The sequence below is a fragment of the Chiloscyllium plagiosum genome, chromosome 33 (genome assembly GCF_004010195.1).
Source record: "Chiloscyllium plagiosum isolate BGI_BamShark_2017 chromosome 33, ASM401019v2, whole genome shotgun sequence".
NCBI lineage: Eukaryota > Metazoa > Chordata > Chondrichthyes > Orectolobiformes > Hemiscylliidae > Chiloscyllium > Chiloscyllium plagiosum.
This window is the reverse complement of record NC_057742.1, coordinates 8633578-8653373: the sequence shown is the minus strand read 5'-3', so window position 1 is coordinate 8653373 and position 19796 is coordinate 8633578. Positions and strand designations below refer to the sequence as shown.

General features: G+C 40.6%; 1 protein-coding gene across 1 annotated transcript in view; it reads left to right on the top strand.

Annotated features, from left to right (window-relative positions):
- The window catches only part of med1 (mediator complex subunit 1), a 55412-nt gene extending 35932 nt beyond the window's left edge, over nt 1–19480 (top strand). The window contains exons 15-17 of the mRNA XM_043674864.1: nt 8007–8102; nt 9182–9287; nt 10728–19480. Of these exons, the coding sequence (XP_043530799.1) occupies nt 8007–8102; nt 9182–9287; nt 10728–13962 (3437 nt within the window). The 3' untranslated portion in view covers nt 13963–19480. The remainder of the gene's footprint in view (nt 1–8006; nt 8103–9181; nt 9288–10727) is intronic.
- Nucleotides 19481–19796: the final 316 nt, after the last annotated feature.

The window sequence follows — 19796 nt, the reverse complement described above, 5'->3', positions numbered from 1 at the left end:
GGATAGATTGAGTGAATCCTTAGAAGTGTATAAAGGAAGTAGGAGTATACTTAAGAGGGAAATCAGGAGGGCAAAAAGGGGACATGAGATAGCTTTGGCAAATAGAATTAAGAAGAATCCAAAGGGTTTTTACAAATATATTAAGGACAAAAGGGTAACTAAGGAGAGAATGGGGCCCTGAGAAGGTGAAGGCAAAATAATTTGAGCATACCCTTAAATGTCTGCAAAATTAAAAGGATGTGCAGGGGGGTGTAATGACATTTTAATGAAAGTTTAGAAGTATCTGCTGTCCATTCACGAAGGGCTTCGTGGGAAAAAAATTATCAAAATAAACCCAGAGGCAACAAACTGATTAAGCCACCCAGCCTTGTTCAGTGGTACTCACTGTTGTACTGTTTGGTAATATAGACATAGTGGCTTACTTTTTATTCCTGCCTTTCCACACACCCACTCCATCTCACTTAAACATACAGAATCAGCTTTGTTTTTCTCAACGATGTGTTGCCTGAGTTGTTGGTTGGTTGCCGACCTCCTTCCAGAAGGTGATATCAACTTGCAACTGGATTCATGCTGGTTTGGAGCTTAGAGAGCTAGTTACTGTGGTCATGAGTATGAATGGTTTATGGTATAATGCATGTGGACTGACTGGCTCTGGTGCCTTCTGGTTTGCTTAGAATATTATCTTTCATCTTGACCATGTAATATTTGTGCCACACGAGTGCCAAGCAATTACAATCTCAGTAATAGAACCTCAATATCACCTCTTGATATTCAACGGCATGACCATCGCTAAATCTCCCGATACTATGTCAACATTATGGGGGTTGCCACTGACCATAAATTGAATATGTGTATACATACTGGGGCTACAAGAGCAGGTCAGAAACTTGGTACTTGACTGCACATAAATCATCTTCTGACTCTCCAGTGCCTTTGTAAGGCACAAGTTGTCTGTGTAATGGAGTATTCTCTACTTCCTTGGATGGGTGCACCACCAATGACTGGCACCCAGTCCACCACATTCAATACCTCCACTTCTGACGCACTGTGGCAGCAATGAGTACCATCTTCAAAAATATGCTGCAATACCTGACTAAGACGACGCTGATAGTGCTCCTTTCAAACCCACAACTGCTGCCACTTAGACAGGCAAAGGCAGTAGATACATGGGAACGCCATCATCTGCAAGTTCCCTTCCAAGCCAGAAGCCATCCTGACTTAGCATTTTCGTCTTTCTTTACTATTGCTGGATCAAAATTCTGGAACTCCCTTTCTGGAAGTGTTGTGAGTTTACTTAAAACCTCAAGGATTGCACCAGTTCAAAAAGGGACTTCAATAACAATTAAGGATGTGCAATGAACAGAATGTATGTTCCTCATGCCAATGAAGGGTGTTGAAGCCTGCATATGCACAGAGAGCTCATATTACAACAGTCAACCTTAACAGGATCTCTTTTGAGAGTATGCAGCAATATGCAAATGCTGTCAGTATTTGTGCATTGGCTGGGATGATTTCAAATTCATCTAGTCCAGGAGAGAGTGTAAAAGGGATTTACAAGATTGGTTCCAGGAATGAGAAACTTTAGTTATGAGGATAAATGGAAAAAGTTGGGTCTGTTCTCCTTGGAGAGAAGAGGTCTGAGAGGAGATTTGGTAAAGGTTTTCAAAATCTTTAATGTACCTTGTAGAGTAGGTAGGAAGACACTGTTCCGGCTTGTAAAAGGAGCAAGAACAAGAGGGCGTAGGTTTAATGTGATTTGCAAGTGAAGTAAGGGTGATGTGAGAAAGAAAATTTTCATGTTTTGAGCAGTTAGGGTTTGGAAGGCACTACCTGGAAATGGTTGTGATGCAGGTTCAATTGAGACGTTTGGGAGGGCATTGGATGATTATTTGGATATAAATGAGGTGCAAGGATGTGGGAAGAGGCAGGACATTGGTAATGATGCTTGTTTGAAGAGCCAGTGCAGACATGATGGACTAAATTACCTGTTTCTGTGTCGTAACCTGCGATGGCCCTTTCGTATTATCACTCCACTTTTAATCCAGAAACTCAGATAATGTTCTGGGGACCAGGATTCAAATCCTGCCACAACAAAATTTGAATTCAATTTTTAAAAATCTGGAATTAAGAATCTACTGAGAAACATGAAACCATTGTCAATTGCTGCCGTCTTAGCCTGGTTGGCCTATGTGTGACTTTAGACCCACAGCAATGTGGTTGACTCTCAACTGTCCTTTGAAGTGGTCGAGCAAGCACTCAGTTGTATCAGTCACTGCAAAGTCTTAACGAAGAAATGAAACCCGACGGGTCACCTGGCATCAATCTAGGCACCAAAAAATAGAATGGCAGCCCTGTGGATCTATCATCATCAAAGAAGGGGGTCACCCCTAGTTCAGTGGAGAGTGCAGGAGGGTATGCTGGGAGCAGTGCCAGGCATACTCAAACATGAGGTGTCACTTTGGGTAAGCTACCAAAAAGGACTACTTGCATGCCAAACTGCATGAGCAGCAGGTGATAGATGGAGCTAAAAACCTCACAATCAACAGATCATATCTAAGCCCTGTAGTTCTTCCACATCTGGTCGTGAATAGTACTAGACAATTTAAGAACTCACTGTGGGTGGAGACTCCACAATGATGGAAGAGTTCAATACACCAGTGCAAAAGATCTGGCTGGAGTATTTGCAGCAATCTTCAGCAAGAACTGGATGATCCATCTCAGCTTTCTCCAGTCATCTCCAGCATCACAGATACCAGTCTTCAGCTAATTTGATTCCTCTCACTTGATATCAGGAAATGCTCGAAGGCACAGGTTAATGCAGGGCTATGGACCCTGACAACATTCGGCAATAGTACTGGCAATTTGTGCTCCAGAACCTGGTGTTCCACTAGCCAAGCTGTACCAGTACAGCCACAATGCTGGCAGATACCAGACAATGTGGAAAATCGCCCAGGTATGTCCTGTACATAAAAAGAAGCAGGGCAGATCCAACAGCCAATTACCGCCCCATCAGTCTACAGTCAATCATCAGTAAAGTGATGGATGGTGTCATCAATAGTGCTATCAGGCTCAATGACATCCGGTTTGGTTTCCATCAGAGTCACTCAGCTCCTGACCTCATTGCAGCCTTTGTTCAAATATGGACTAAAGAGCTGAATTCCAGAGGTAAGGGGAGAGCGACAGCCAAGAAGACCACATTTGACTGAATATGGCATCAAGGAGCCCTAGCAAAACTAGTATCGGGGGCAAACTCTCTATTGGTTGGAATCATATCTGGCATTTAGGAAATTGGTTGTTGGAAGTGAATCATCTAGGCTCCAGGACATCTCTGCAGGAGTTCCTCAATATAGTGTCCTTCGCCCAACCATCTTCAGTTGCTTCATCAATGACCTCCTCTCCATCATAAGGTCAGAAATAGGGCTGTTTGTCTAATCATTGACAATGTTCAGCTCCATTCTCAACTGCTCAGATTCTGAATCTGGCCATGTTCAAATGCAGCAAGATTCGGATAATATCCTGGCTTGGGCTACTGCCAAAGTACCGATTTGAGAAGGCTCAGGGAATCACTGATGAACTTGACCTGTAAGCCTCTCCTGGTTCATCCTGGAGATCGTACTCTATGGTTGTCTGGAATATAAAACTCTTATGGACAGTTTAATTTAAATTGTTAGCTTTATTTACCAATGGCATCAATGTTGCACTATAACATAGATACCTACAAGCCAGGCTTTAAAATCATTAGCAGAGTAGGGGTGCCAGCTCTTACCCCTAAGTGCTTTACCAGGTTACTTCCCTGATTGTTGCAAAAAAGCTGTCTTTATACAGAATTTTGTATTAAAATTACAAAAACGCCACATGTCCTTAATCTGATAAGCAGCAATAAAGTGGCAAAAGTTTGTAGAGGAAACGAAACTCATTGACAGGTCTGTGTATGCTTGACTAATTAAGCTACATGGACATCAAAGTGGGAGTCCTGGATCAAGCCAGGCCAGATGGTCAATTGTTTTGGCTAGTGCATCATAACGAGAGACTAGTCTAAACTATGTGGAAAAGGTCATGGGATCATCTTGCTCAGCTAACATGGCCAGTACCATTGTCCTACAAAATGGCTTTTCTTTTAAAATCATTTTAAATTCCCAGAATGCAAATTAACTTCATAACATTTCTGGATCTTGAGCTCCAGAGAACAACATACAAACATTCAATCATGACAAGCCAGTGCACATTCAAATCAGGCCCTAAAGGGTTAATCTTTCCACCAGCTTCCGTCCCGTCTGTCTGTCTGTCTCTCTTTCTCTTTGTGTCCCTTGAACTCTTCAGTCTGTGAATTAAATTTACAGTAGCATGTTTTCTCACTCACACTAACATCTTCCAACTTTCAGCCTTCGTGTTTTCCTAGCCTGTAAGGGTAATGAGACATTCACTTCCCAGCACAGTCAAGATGAGGGAGCTGAGCTTCATAAATTCAAATCTGCTCAGTGTGGTATGCATGAAAATGTATCAGGATTCTTCGATTGCGTGCATATTCCACTCTGCTTATTAAACTACAGGTTCTTTTCCTATTGAGTATGAGTTTTGTTAAGAGTCTTTGATATAACCCAGCAATTTAATTAACTGACCCGTCCACGGTGAAATATGTGCGCATCCAGTGTGAGAAGGAAGCACTGCCACAGATTCCACAAGTGAACAAATGTTATCACCTCATTTACACCGATCCATTGACACTAAGAACAGATGTCCCCAATTCTTCTGAACAAATGGGCCCCCCTCCATGGTCGAGTGCTTTCCTGCAAATCTTAGCAGATGTAAGGCTACCAACATTCTCAGTAACAAGCACACACAAATGTCATGCATTGACCTACTCCAATAAGAGACAATCTAACCGATGCCCTTTTACATTCAACGGTGTCACCATCACTGAATCCCCTACTATCAGCAATTGGGGATTACTTTAGCCAGAAACTCAACTGGACTAGTCACATAAATAAGAGCAGGTCAGAAGCTAGAAATACTGCAGCGAGTAATTCACCTGATTCTCTAACACCTGCCCACCATATACAAGGTACAAGTCAGGAGTGTGATAGAGCACTTGCCAGGATGGGTGGGGTGTGTGGCTGTAAGCTTGACACCATCCAGGACAAAGCAACCAGCTTGATTGCCACCAATAAAATCTTCCACTCCCTTCACCCCATATGCTCCGTAACAGCAGTGTGTACTATCTACAACATGCACTGCAGAAATTCGCCGAAGGTTCTTCGACAGCTCCTTCCAAATCCACGACCATTTCCAACCAAACGGATGAGAGCAGCAGATATGTGGTAACACCATCACCTGGAAGTTCCCCGCCAAGTCCCTCCCCATCCTGACTGAAACACATCACTGTTCCTCACTATTGCTGGGGCAAAATACTGGAATTCTCTCCTGAAGGGCATTGTGTGTCAACCTACAGTATGTGGATTGCAGCGGTTCAAGAAGGCAGCTCGCCAACACCTTCTCAAGGACATCAAAATCGGGCAGCATTCTGTCCTGCCAGTGATGCCCATGCCGCATGAATTAATAAAAAAAATCTGTAATGTCAGAGGGAATCAGAACGGTATTATTGCATAACATGAAGTTAACATTGCCCCAACATGATTCTCTTTCTGTTTTGCAAATGGCCCATAGCCACTTTGGCATATGCTAACTTTGCAAATTAAAGCTTTTAAATTGGTGGCATGCTAATTTTCCTGAACAGGGAGAGCCTAGCGTAAGTGTTGCATATTTGTAGAAATCACTCCTTGCCTCTGTAGCAGGCTGCAATTTATTGAAGGAAGGATTTTAAATGTATGAGAGTCTCAAAAAAAAAAGTTATGGAATTCAATTTTTAATCGAATGATTAGTCAAATCCATCTATTACCAGGTTGTTATGATGTTTCCCTTATCTGTAGTATCCAAAGGACTCCATAGGAAGGTGAAGGGCTGTAAATTTAAATTGTTCTGGGTTCCCCAGGACAGTAAACTGCTGTGAGATTGTTACTCATATTGGTGTGATTTGGTGAGATTCCATGATTTAGAAGGAGTGAATCACAACCAAGGTTTTTGTCAGTGATGCCACTGGAATGGGCACACTAACAATAAATTAGACAATGTTAAGAAAACCAGCTGCTATTCTGTGCATCTTGAATAATATTTTAGATGGATACAGTTCTTTCAACTAATCTCACTAAACTGTAATAATCTTTAGTGAAAGGTAAGCATAAAGCCTTCATGATCTTCCCAGACCAGAGGGCTGCTGTCTCATTGGGGAGAAATTCCTGATGGTGGTTTAACCTGAGGGTCACCATGCCTCAAGCAAGGAGAGAGATTGAGAAGGAGAACCATTCACCAAAACCTGAATGGGTGCGCGAATTGAACCCAGTCTGTTGGCATCATTCTGCATTGCAAACCAGCTATCCGTCCAACTGAGCTAGCTGATTTCTAAACCAATCACATTTTTAGTATCTGTAAAAGACACCTCACGAAGTTAAATATATAGTGCTTGCTGAAAATGCCAAAATAGTTGACTGCTTGAGGTTGACCTGCCCTGTGAATGTATGGCCAGTGTCCTATGTGTGACAGACTGGTGCTATTCCTTAACTTTTTCATGATATGGCGCTGCAGCACTTATGTTCTTGCAAGTGTATCATCATTGTGCCACCTTGCTCTGCTGTTGTCAATAATCTTAGCTGCCAACAAATGCTAGTGATGCTCACATCTGCAAATGATTAATAAATTTAAGGAAAGTGCCTTCCAATATACTGCATTCAAGATGCCAAGTGTTTTAAGGAGGTTTGTCATTATCAATTTTCTTTCATGCCTCAGTGATTAATGCTAGAAAGCAATTTGAGCACAAATTTGAATATAATATTGAAAAGCCATTTAACAATGCCATTGCTATGGTGCTGTTTCCCTGGGCCCATTCCAAATAGGTGAGTGACCACTCTGTATAAGCTGGCAGAAATCAGTCCATTAATATTTTAACAAAAATGTGGCTCATTTCCAGCCAGGCCACTTCAGGTCAGTCTGAGATCCTGCCAGAAAACTGAGTTCACTTATCCAGCTTAATCAGGTTTTCCACTCGCTGTTCCCTCTTTTGCTGCAGACAGTCTACCTTTCCAGAGACCCTTTCAGGTTGTGTAATTTATTGTTAAGGATATATACTAACATTGTGCTCAGATGGTATCTATCAAAGGCTCAAATTCTTGATTTTTTTTCTCTAAATTGTTATCAACCAGTAGGTGGCATAATGTGGGCACAATAGTGGTTCATCTCCGTTTGCCCTGAAGAAATGGCTGACCTTGTTCCTGAATTGCTGGGTAATTGTTAATACAGCCCAAAGGGTTCAATTAAAAATCAATTACCCTGTGAGACAGCAATCAGGTATTAGCCAGCAACTTGCATAGGCTGAAGGACATGTGTGAACTAGTTGTGCTTTTATAACAATCTGGCTGCTATCGTGATCATTGTTCTGGTACTTGCTAACAATTATTCAATTTGTTGAAGTCAATCTCGTAACTTGCCATGGTGCGATTTGAAGTCATTGTGCTTGGGGCTGATTGATATCAAAATAAGTAAGAAAAAAATTTGTTTAGGGCATAGTTGGAATACTGTATGCAATTCACTATATAGTGAATGTTTAAGTCATAAAGTTACTAGAATTAGAGATGTTAGCTATGAAAGTTTTGAAAGCTTAAGGTTTGTTTTATAGAACGGAGATGGGGGAGCGTTTCTTTCAGCATTCATCCCCAAAGAATTCCATAATTCGAAAAACTCCTATTAGCTAATGGTGACTATGAACTGGGTGATACATCCCACGTTAATTTTTTAGCAACAGAAAGAAGAAAATATCTTGTTGAATCAGTGAAGAAAGGTAACACCTATCTTCCAATCATTAAACAGAGTAGTTGTAAAATGTATCATCTTAGAGCGAAGTTTATTCCTTTCCTGTACAGTTTTCTTGTCATTTTGTGTTAAACCTTTAATTACAGATTTACCTGGACGTTTGCAATTTGAGGTGTGTCCACTGACTGATACCAGCTTCAGCCTGTCTTTCCAGCACCCAGTCAATGACTCCCTTGTCTGTGGTATGTTGCCTTACTGATTCATATCTTTTGAGTAGTTTGTGTTCATATGTAACGCCCTGTAATGTAATGTTTTCAATGCTTGAACAGAGTTCTGAAGCATCGTTTTTTGTAACTGATCATAAAATGAACAGAGACAAGAGCAACACGAGAACTCAGTTTCTCCAGTGTGTTTTTTTTCTCTGAATTTGCCTCTAATTGGTGCTGAGCTACAGATTGTACAGGCAATATACTCCAGTATCTTATCCAAATAATCATCTTTCATGTATAAGCCTAACCGAGGTGCAGTCTTTTGTTCACTTATGGTGGGTATCATGGCTGAACCCACGAAGCACAGGTTAACTATTCAGCGTGAGATCTTACTGTTCAGTTCACACTGTTCAGTGCACTTAAAATGTAACATTGGCTAGCCCTTTAGTTCCATGGAATCTGATGGCACATTGGTGGACCGTGCAACTGATGTGCCTGTGCCTGCTCTTTAAAATAGGAATTCAACTGATTTCTGTTCCTGCTTTTCCCTGTGGCCTTGCAAATTTCTCCCCCTCAAGCATTTATCAAGCCCCTTTCGAATGTTATTAGTTAATCTGCTTCCACCATATTTTCAGGAATGTATTCAAGATCATAACTTACAGTGTGACTTCTTTCTGACATTGCTTGAGAAAAGAGTGCTGATTGTTTGATTGACAAGTCGAGTTGCAGGAAAAAATGAACATGTGCAGGCATTGTATCTTTGTCGAATTCAACCAATGTGCGAGGACCAGGAGCTCACTGGCACAAAATTCATGGCAATACCTTGACTAATCAGCTGGTTTGGCAACCACAAAGAACCGTTTCTTGGTGCAGCATAAAATGTTACTCCCTTTGAATTTTGGGTTTTTTGCATCAGTCCTAATGAGTATAAAATGAAAAGCTTCAATGCTGTTCCTTTTTTTTCAGCAACACCCAACATCTAGTTCAATTATTTCTAAATATCACTTCTGTTCTAAACAATCAATGTAAACCCTCAAAGAGTAATCAGTGCTTAGTTGTGTTTCCTGGTGTAGCTCCTCCGTTTTAGTTTTCATTGCTGTTTATTTTACTAGTTGTGATGGATGTACTGGACTCAAGACAAGTGAGCTGTAAGCTCTATAAAGGACTCTCCGATGCCCTCATCTGTACTGATGACTTCATTACCAGAGTTGTACAGCGGTAAGGGTCTTCTCTATATTGAATACACTCCAGAAAAAGGAGGATTCAGGGCAGAATGTACTGATTTGCAGATACTGATTTACTCAAATTCCATCTTTATTAGCATTCTTACGTTTGTACCAGAGTTTCGATGATCACATTCTCCAGCAGTCTCGTTGGATGAGTCACTCCTTGGTTTCATACTAGCGCTTAGAGAACAGAGGATCACAGGTTTGATTTTAAATTAGCATCCTGGTCTCGAGAGGAAGATTTAGCCAAGATGTTCAACCCCAATCACTTTCCTGTTATTTCTGCAGAAAAATTCACTCAGTTGGACATTAGGTGAGAAAAGATTTTAGGGCAGGTTATGGTACCATTCGTAGCTGAGTAACCTGTTCATACTGATTAATCTCTCAGTTGGGGTCTGACCACTTGTGGAGTTGCCAGTGAATATCTAACAATGTCCTGTCACGTTATTACCTTCTACAAAGGATGGAGAAAATCACTAGAAATAAGTAGCAACCTGTTTCAATAACACAAAAGCTCCAGGTACATTGCCTCAAAACTGGAAATCTCGGAACTGAGTCCATGCTGGATTTAAAACCTTGCCTTTTTGGGAGAAGAAAATTAGAACCTTACCTCAGTTAGTAGGAGACACATAAAATTATATGAAAGCTTAAAAAGGGAATGTGCAATAGTGAAAAAATAAAGTTTGGAGAAAATAATAAAATAGGTTAGGCTAAGGGTGTGCTGAATTCAAAGGACTGACATGATTAGGCACATCAGGTGGGGTCGAGGGTCACTCAGAACATTGGGAGAAACCAGTAGATGAACCTGATAAATGGACCAATACATCATTTAGTCAAATTATTTTATGCATTTCCTAATTAAAATTGATGTGTGGCAGCTTATTGTGTATGGTTTACAGGCTACTCCAGTTTTTGTATAGCCAGATTTGAGACATTCAATTTGTATTGCTTAGTTTTTAGTCGGTCTTGTAGTAGTTATCATTTTTTAAAATGGCAGCTTTTTGGATGTTAAGGGTTGAGAAGAGATCAATATGGAGTGCTACTTTAAGGCTACAAATGTGGGACAAAGAAGCGAAAAGCATAGTAATTGTTGTCAGATTGTGTTTGTACATGGAGTCATATGTAGAATTGCTTTCATTCATGTGGGAACATACTGACATGGCAGTGGAGATAAAAAACTTGGAATTAGTTGAGTGCTGCAACACCCCACCCTTTTTTATGGGCTTGAATAGGTTTTTCTCCTTTGTTATATAAAGTGTATTTTAGAATGGATATGATGTTCATTTGTTCATATTTGTTAACATTTCTAATAAAGAAGCTACACACAAGGATGCTTTTCATTTTACTGATTTCACTTTGAGATCAAGCTGATCAGTTCAGTTTCATAGATGTAAACTTGGGTGATATTACTGAAATCACATGTGTTTTACAGATGTATGTCCATCCCAGTGACGATGCGAGCAATCCGTCGAAAGGCTGAGACCATCCAAGCAGACACTCCAGCCTTACCCCTCATTGCGGAGACAGTCGAGGACATGCTGAAAAGGAATCCACCACCAGCCACCAGTCCTGGCTACAGTACACAACTGGGCAATAACCCAGGTAGTGGCACCACGACTCCAACAAGCACCTTTCCTGGGCCCATTACCAACATCTTCAATTTAGGAAACATGGGAGTGAAAGAAAGGCATGAGTCAGGGCATGTGGAGGATTCTTTTAAAGTAAATCAGAACCCCATTCTGACTAGTTTACTGCAAATTACAGGGAGTGTTGGTTCATCCATTGGTTCAAGTCCTACGCCACCAGGCCATACGCCACCACCAGTATCTTCCCCTGCAAGTAATACCAAAAATCACCCCATGCTCATGAACTTACTTAAGGACAACCCAAGTCAGGATTTCTCTACACTGTATAATAGTAGTCCTTTGGAGAGGCAGAATTCTTCATCAAGCTCTCCTAGAATTGATGTAGCTTCAGGCAGCACCAAACAGAAAAAAAAGAGGACAAGATCACAGACAGATAAGCCCAAGCAGCAACAGACCGAGGAGGACTTTCAGAGAGAGCTCATCTCCATGGACTTTGATGCTCCAAACAGTGTCTTTGATGTAAACTTGGCGGGAGATTCTTTGGACACTCCGCACATCACCCCTGCCCCCAGTCAATGTAACACACCACCTACTACCTATCCTCCCACGGTTGTGCATTCTCAGCAATCCAGTATGCCGAGAATGGTGCGCCTACCCAGCACAGACAGCATTGGAGCAGATGTCACTGAGATTCTGTCTGACATAGCAGAACAGACTGCGAAACTGGCCAGCACAGGGGACAATTGCCAGTCCATTGGGACACCAGTCCGTGATTCTTCGAGCTCTTCTCATTCTGCTGTAAATAGTACATTTGATGCAGATGTTTTTCAAGGTGAAAGCAATGAGAACACATACACCGATCCTGCAGATTTAATAGCAGATGCTACTGCTACTCCAACCAGTGACTCTTCAAACCAGTTTTTTCCCGATGGAGTAGATTTTTTATTAGATAATCAAAGTGGGAACAATTTTGTGAGTGGCTACTTTGATGAGAGCAGCCAGGGTGGAGATGGCGAGGACACAAAGAGTTTTCCGTCACAAGCACTTGACTCGATTAATGTGCATGCAATGAGTAGTGATGCTGGAGATCGCTCCAAAGGAAGTAGCCATACGGACATGGTGGATTTCAGTATGTTTACAAGTGGCAGCAAGTCATTAGGGCCATCCGATGGGATGGAACACAGTGGGAATCAGAGCCCTTTGTTGAGCACTGTGGAAGTAGGAAAAATGGATAAATCTCAAAAGCAGCGATCTGCTAAGGAGGGAAATGGTAGCAGCAACAGCAGTTTATCAGGGATGGGTACGGATGGAAAGCCTGGGAAACGCACCAGGACACCATCAAATGAAGGGAAAAGCAAAGAAAAGCCTCCAAAACGCAAGAAAACTGACTCCGAAAGTAAATCTCCCTCTCATAGTGTATCAAGTCGTCCTTTCACTCCGCCAGCTAGCACCACTGGCTCTAAGTCACCTGGAAGTTCCAGCCGGTCACAGACACCACCTAGTGGGGCCACCCCTCCAATTCCAAAAATTACAATTCAGATTCGCAAAGAGATGGTTGGCAAATCGTCCTCACATAGTCAGTTTGGGTCAGGCTCTTCATCCAGCAGTAAAAGTCACCACTCGCATTCCTCAACTTCCTCTTCCTCCAGCAAAGTGAAAAGCAACAAATCGGAAGGCTCTTCCAGCTCGAAAATGAGCAGCAGTCTTTATCCAGGCCAAAGCAGTACCAGCTCAAGCCAGTCTAAGAGTTCTTCTCAGTCCATGGGAAAACCCAGCTCTTCTCCAGTCACCAAGCATGGGTTAAGCAGTAGTAATAGTTTGAGTTCCAGCAACAGTGGTAGTAATAAAATGAAACCGCAAGTTAAGTCATCATCCTCCTTGGTTAATCCATCTGGAGGAAAACCCAATGTGTCTCCTTCCCATTCGAGACCTTCAGGTAACTCAGACAAACTTTCATCACCATTGAAGCCCATCCCCGGGACCCCGCCTACAAAGGCAAAATCTCCAGTAAGTTCTGTCTCGGGGAGTTCTCACATGTCAGGTTCTAGTTCCAGTTCAAGCATGAAACAGTCTTCTGGTATGGCATCCTCAAGTTCTTTGAATCAGAAGCCTCCAACCTCCTCCTCCTCCTCAGCCTCCTCTTCCTCAGCTTCCTCAATGTCCTCATCTCAGAATGCTCATGGAAACTTAATTAAAGGAAAATCTCCAAGTCGAACCAAGAAGCCATCCTTGACTGCAGTGATTGACAAGTTGAAACATGGTGTGGGTGGCATAGGTGGTTCGGGTTCAGAAGACTGTGCAGATGGTCAAGTGAGTACGGCAACAATGTCTTCTACTCATAGCATGCCATCCAAACACAATATGTCCCCTGCAGATTACCAGGGAAAGCGAGAGAAAAGTGACAAAGATGGAAAATCCAAAGTGTCTGTCTCAGGCAGTTCAGGTGATGGTGGAAAGAAATCATCTGACTCCAAGAATGGTGGTGGTACTGGTGTGGCAAAAATTATTATTAGCAAGCATGATGGTGGTTCTCCAAGCATTAAGGCCAAAGTTACCTTGCAGAAGCCAAGTGACGGTAGTGGTGATGGTTTGAGACCACAGATATCTGGTGCAAAAAACTATGGTTCACCGTTGTTCAGTGGTTCAACGCCGAAACATGAACGCTGTTCACCAAGTTACAGCAAATCTCCTGCTTACACCCCCCAAGGGGGAGATAGTGGCAGCGAATCAGGATCATCCTTTGCTGAGAAGTCCCACCAGAACAGTCCGAGTTCAGATGACGATGTCCGACCACTCCCTGAGTACAACTTAGAAAAGCATAAAAAGCACAAAAAGGAGAAGAAGAAGGGCAAGGATAAGGATCGTGACAGGGACCGAGACCGCGATAGAGACAGGGAGAAGAAAAAATCTCACTCCAGCATCAAGCCAGAAAGTTGGTCAAAGTCTCCTATTTCAACTGACCAATCCTTAAATATGGCAGGGAACACATCCCTGAACTCTGAAAGGTCGTCTCGCCCTAGCCCAGCATTTTTGTTTGGAGATGATGATGACCTTATGAATGTGGCTCTGATTGGAAACTGAATCAAAGTGCATTGTTTTTAAAGCAAGGCTGTCTATTGTGTGACAATAGTATTTTATTGCTGATTACATGAGATTCTTGACTTTAAGCTAATAACTTGCTGAGAATCTGGCAGATGCCTCAGTGGTGTTAAGCTTGTCATTTTTTAATGTCAGCAACCATTTATCAAACAGTGTATGTGAAATGTAACATATTGTATATTTTTGAGAGATTGGGTTTTGTTAAGTCTTACATGAAAATTATTTTGTCTTCCCTTGCTTATCAGTCTTTTAAGGGGGCAAAATCCACCCAAATATTGGGGTTTTTGTATGGAGACTTCCTGGCCCAAAACAAAAGGTTGGGCCCAAAAAAACTTAGCAATTCTTCACTAATTGCTCCTAATCTCCTCTTTGTGTTTGGTTCCTACATTTTACAGCTGTTTTACTGACTGAAATATACTTTAAAATTGAAAGGAGACTGAGGCCTTGTGTGCTAAGTCTCTCATATTTTTCAAATGACTAAGATGACCATGCGAATACTTTCTCCTTGTCTCCCATGCCACGTACAAAGATTGTATTTAACTATTTGCAAGGCCCAGATTCTTTTATATAAAAACCTAAGATGCTTTTAACATACTTTATTTTTAACTATTTATTAATCTCTTAACTTCAGAATTGTTTCATGTGTTAATTCAAATCATTTTTTAAAACAGTTTCTAAAGCTTCTTGTAATCTATTTTGAAGGCAAAGGTTTTGCATTGCTTTGAATACACAGGCTGTGCTGCAGCCTTTTTTTCAGTTTGGTGAAGAGTAAGAATATATACTATCATTTGTATTAACACTTTGAAGCTGATGATTTAGTTCAGTTGAAAGAATTTTTGTCATTTCTTGGTCATCTGTCAAATTCAGTATGTGATTTTTGTCTTGTAACTGTTTCCTACTTCCTCCCAGTTTAATGTTGTGAGTTGGGCGGTGTAGGAGTTTGCATGCCTATGCACCGTTAGGTTGAAACAAAAGCTTTTGCTAGTTATCAGAAAACTGAACCAGCCAAACGTTTTAACTGATTTCCCAGATACCTATTACCTTTGACATAACTTTGTATCCATTGAATAACCAGTGAAAGATAAATGTTCTCCCTTTTGTCCTGATGATAGATGGTTAGTTGCTGTCACCAGGAGACCATGCTTAATTACATGCAGACACTGTTCTTAAAAGGAGGGAGAGAATACTGTCTGCTATGCATTGTCTAAAATTCATGGTAATACCTCTTTGTGCTCTCCAGTTCAAAAAAGATCAGAACTAAAACGTAACAGTGCTTAATTGGAAAATGTAAGTGCATATTGTCTGATTTCACATTATTGTTGGGGAAGGTTCTTGCTTCCCCCCCTCCCCCCCCCCCCCCCCCTCCCCCCTCCATTTGATGTACTTTCAGTGGAATTGTGAAGCATCTTTAAAGCATCTATATCACCCATGCAACCAGATCATGACAAGCATAGGCTAGTGTTTAACCCAGCCTTGACCCTGTGCATTAGCTTCAGGGATGGTAAAGCATTAACATTGGGCAGTATTAATATAAAACTGAAACTTTGTTTCACTGTTGTTCTAACACCAGATTTTAGCAAATGCCACAGATATTTCTTATAAGCCAAATATTTAAGAACATGGCCTAACTGCTGTGCATCTCAAAGCAAATGTTGAAAATTAAACTTGGGGTCTAGAGTAATTAATGAATTGTTCAGATCTCACCAGTGGTTCAGATGATGGGAAGAGTGTTATCCTTTTGCCCTCCAGTTTTACCAAAGAAATTGCCAAATAAAGACTCATTGGCATTTTGTTCAATTGGTAATGATTTTGTTTGATGATAGCAAATGCATGATCAGTTGCAGTTTATCGATAGTGCAAGGGTGACTGCTGAATGTACTGAACAGCTGTGAAAGCTCTGCCACCAGAATCTAATAGGTTATAATATTCACATTGATGCTGTTTATGCTGTGAGCATGGGTGAAAGACTTGCAATTACTGATGGGATATTTCCTATATGCCCCACTTGATTCCTTTTGTGCGTTGAAGTGAAGGGAAATAAATTGTCAGTGTGTTAATGACCAGACAATGCATATTGCCAGTCTTCCATCCAGGCTCAAAAGTTAAAATTCACCCCATTCTCCTAGAGCAGTTCTTGTCTCTGCCAGTGCAAGACTAACCTCAAGTATTTCCTTTCCTCTTACTATTGGCCTTAGCTCAAAATCTCTTGTCCAGTCTGTACTTTTATATCTTTACTGGTAATCAGCCCTCACCATTCCCTAAGTCCTCAAAGCACTGACTCGTATTTGGGTAATACAAGCACCAGCTGCCCATAAAGGTTGCACCTAAGTAGCTGTATTCTATATGTCATGACAATGAATGCCAGCAGGTTCTTTGAAGGGCATTGTTCCAAAGCCTAGCCCTGTCCTTGCTTAATATCCTGTGTAGTTGCAGTTTCCAAATGGTAGCAGAAGGTGATTGGTAACTGACACCCAGGCCCACGATTCCCTACTTAGGCCATTAGTGTTGGAACAAACCCAGTTACAGCCCTGATGAGGTTTGTGTGCTCAGCAAAGACTGAGAATCCACCCACTTTTTCATTGCTTAAAGCATTTGTGTTTTGTATGGGAAATACCTTAAAGACTGTTTCATTCTGTGGATTGTGGCAGTTTCTTTAATGAAGGTACAAAATTTGATGACTTGAAAACTGAAGTCAGCGTCAGGTACAATTTTAAAATATTAATGAAATTTGACAATTGCATTGACAGTATTAGGAAAACATAATTTAATTCATTATTGAAAAATGTTTGCAAAGTATGAAATTAAGTCCTGTCATTGAATGACAGTTTTTATTAAACTGCAATTTTCAACTATAAGAGCTTTCACTGATATTGTCTTTTCCAGCACTGGGTTATTGGTATTGAGACAGATAAAAGCTACGATTTTTAGCACCAGTGTATGTCAGATTGCATTTTGTGCACAGTTCAATGGGTTTGCAAGCTTGCAGAGGTGCCTTGGTTTTTTAATTGCTCTGTGTTTATTCACTGTGGCTAAATTCAGGCATGAAACAGAATTGTAAAAGCAAAACGTTACAGCAGAAAATCAGGCTAAACAGTCCCGTAAGTCTGCCCCAGTTGTTTTCTCCAGGTGTGCCACCTGCTCTAATCTCTTGTTTCATTTGTTCCCTATTCCATGGTTTGTCTCTCATTTTTAAGTATTTATCTAAACACCTTAAAAGGCATTTAGAGATTCTGTTTCATTTATGATCTAAAATGTCAAAATTTCCCACATCTCGAAATAAATTTTTCTTTTATTTTATATTGGGACAGCATGTGGGGAAAGAAAAGTGAAAGTGCACAACTGGTTAGTCGGCAACCAAAAGTGAAAATTATTGAGTATTAAATATGGATTATCTTCAGTCACCCTAAGTGAGAATGGTGCCTCAAATCTGAACCATATTTGTCAAAACGGGCAAATGGAAAAGCAAAAGGGTATTTCTGGATGTATTGTCAGAATTTTGATTTAAGTGAACATACAATTTACATTTTCCCAGTATGATGTTCTGTGTGCCTAACTAGTTGGTGTTCCCAGTTGCCTGAAGAGTAAAGTTGCATCTTTGTGAGCAGTGCAGACCTGAGCAGCCATGTTTCATTCCTTGTCTCTGCTGCATTTTAACCAGTAGTGGCTGTATCTTTGTACCTCCAGACTTTAGAGAGGAGCAAAACAGCTTTAATTTTTCATCACTGTTCAGTGGTGCCTGTGAAAAATGCTGTGCAAAAACATCTGTAATATCCAACATAGTCAAAACTTCGGACCGAGCACCCAGTATAGTCCTAAATAAGGAATGACCACTTTGATGAGGCATCAAATGTGCCCTGGAACTACCCCAAGAAGAGTCGGTGGTGATGATAACAGTAGGAAAAAACTGCTGCCATGAATCAATTTTAAAATTCCTATTGTAGAATTAAAATCACATTTCTCCCTACTTTCTCATTTAGGTAGCCATTTTGAAGTTTTCTAGTGGTTGCTTGAAGTAGTTGGTTGGGTGTGTGTGTATATAAAAATAAAAGTCAAAATGTGAGGCTTTTTTCTTTTAAATTATTTCCAGAAACTTTCAAATATTTGCTTTTTAAAAAAAGTATTTTTATATATATTTTGACATAAGACCTTGTAATTTCTCTTTGTACAGTGATCTCAGTGTGACAATGAAAATGCCCAGTGTTTGACTAAAGCAGATGTAGGTAAAGAAAATGGGTGACCACTTCATATTTCATTGAGAATTGTTTTGCTTTTCCATGCTGCATGTAAGTTGATTTGCAGATTTCTTCCTATTTAACATAAAAGCTAGATTTGTGCCATACACCTTGCAACATGTAAATATTTTTCTGGTGTCTGCATTGAAATAGGTGTTACTTTGCAGAAAAAAATAGAGGTGTTATTGTTCATAAATACTTGGAAAGTAGCAGGAGTACTTATATGTGTTAACATTACATTTGCAGGAATTTGCTCTGTATATTGCAGTGTTGACTGTTTCTGCATTGTAATTTTGATGTTTCCTTAAAAACAAATTGTAGAGAAGCTGGGGATGATTTGGCATATCACATCCTTTCACTTTTAATACCTGGGTTTAAATGCATCCCAGACTATTGGATTCAGAGGCTCTTTAGGACCATCAGTGAAGTGTGTTTAAAATCTCAGAAGGACACAACCCAGACAATGGTGTTTCTATTCAAAGTTTGGGATAAGATTTGTGTTTCTATTCATCACACCGGTATGAGCTGCTTGATGGAGCTACTCAATTAATTCCACACACTCGCTCTTTCTGCTGAGGCTTGATAATTTTTCTGTCAAGTATTTATCTAATTCCCTCTTGAAGCTGCCCCTGTGTCACCTGATTCTCTTGTAAATCACCTTAAATGTTTGTCCTTCAGTTATTAACCTTTCTGCCACGAAGAATAGTTTATCCTAATGACTTTAGCAAAAGCTTCCATGGTTTTGAACCACCTCTTTCAAATCTGTTAATCTGTGTGAGAGATGCAAGGTCACCTTGACCAGAAATGCCAACTTTATTTCTCATGGCACGTGTTGCCTGACCACCTGAGTATTTCCAGCATTTCGTGTTTGATTTCAGATTGTCAGCATCTGCGATATTTAGCTTTTTTCTTAACCTTCTCAACTTAAGAACAGACCCAGCTTCTTTAGTCTCTCCACATAACTGAAGTTCCTCATCTCTTTCTCGTAAACTTCTGCACTCTTTCCAAGGCTTTGGCATCTTCATAATCTGTGGTGTTGATCACAGCATTTGAGTTGAGACGAGCCAGTGTTTTCTAAAGGTTTCAGTGTAACTTTGCTTTTGTATGCTCTGCCTCATTCATAAAGGACCCCATGTGCTTTTCTTAGCAATCTTCTCCATCTACCCTTCACTTTCAAAGACTTGTGTACATATGACCCAGATCTCTCTGTTCATGCATCCTTTATAAAATTGTAAATTCTAAAATGTAAATAAAATTTTAATTACTTGTGACATACATTTGTGTTGTCTTGATTCAGTGTTAATAGTTAGTAGTATATTATACAAGATTACCATGGAAATGTGAGATTTATATTTGACCTTACAGTTGTCTACTGTTGATGAGTTGGAAGGACCACATGTGGAATGATCCAAATTTGTATGAAAACTACGTCTTGTCTAACCCACACCTTCCCAATCCTGGGCACTCTTTATGCTGAGGCCTGTCCTATCACTGAAGTAATTTAGTTGCAGTATAATAACAGTGGGAAAGAAAAGGTATCAATTTGTAAAGCAATGAGTTATGCCCAAAGCACTTCACACATAA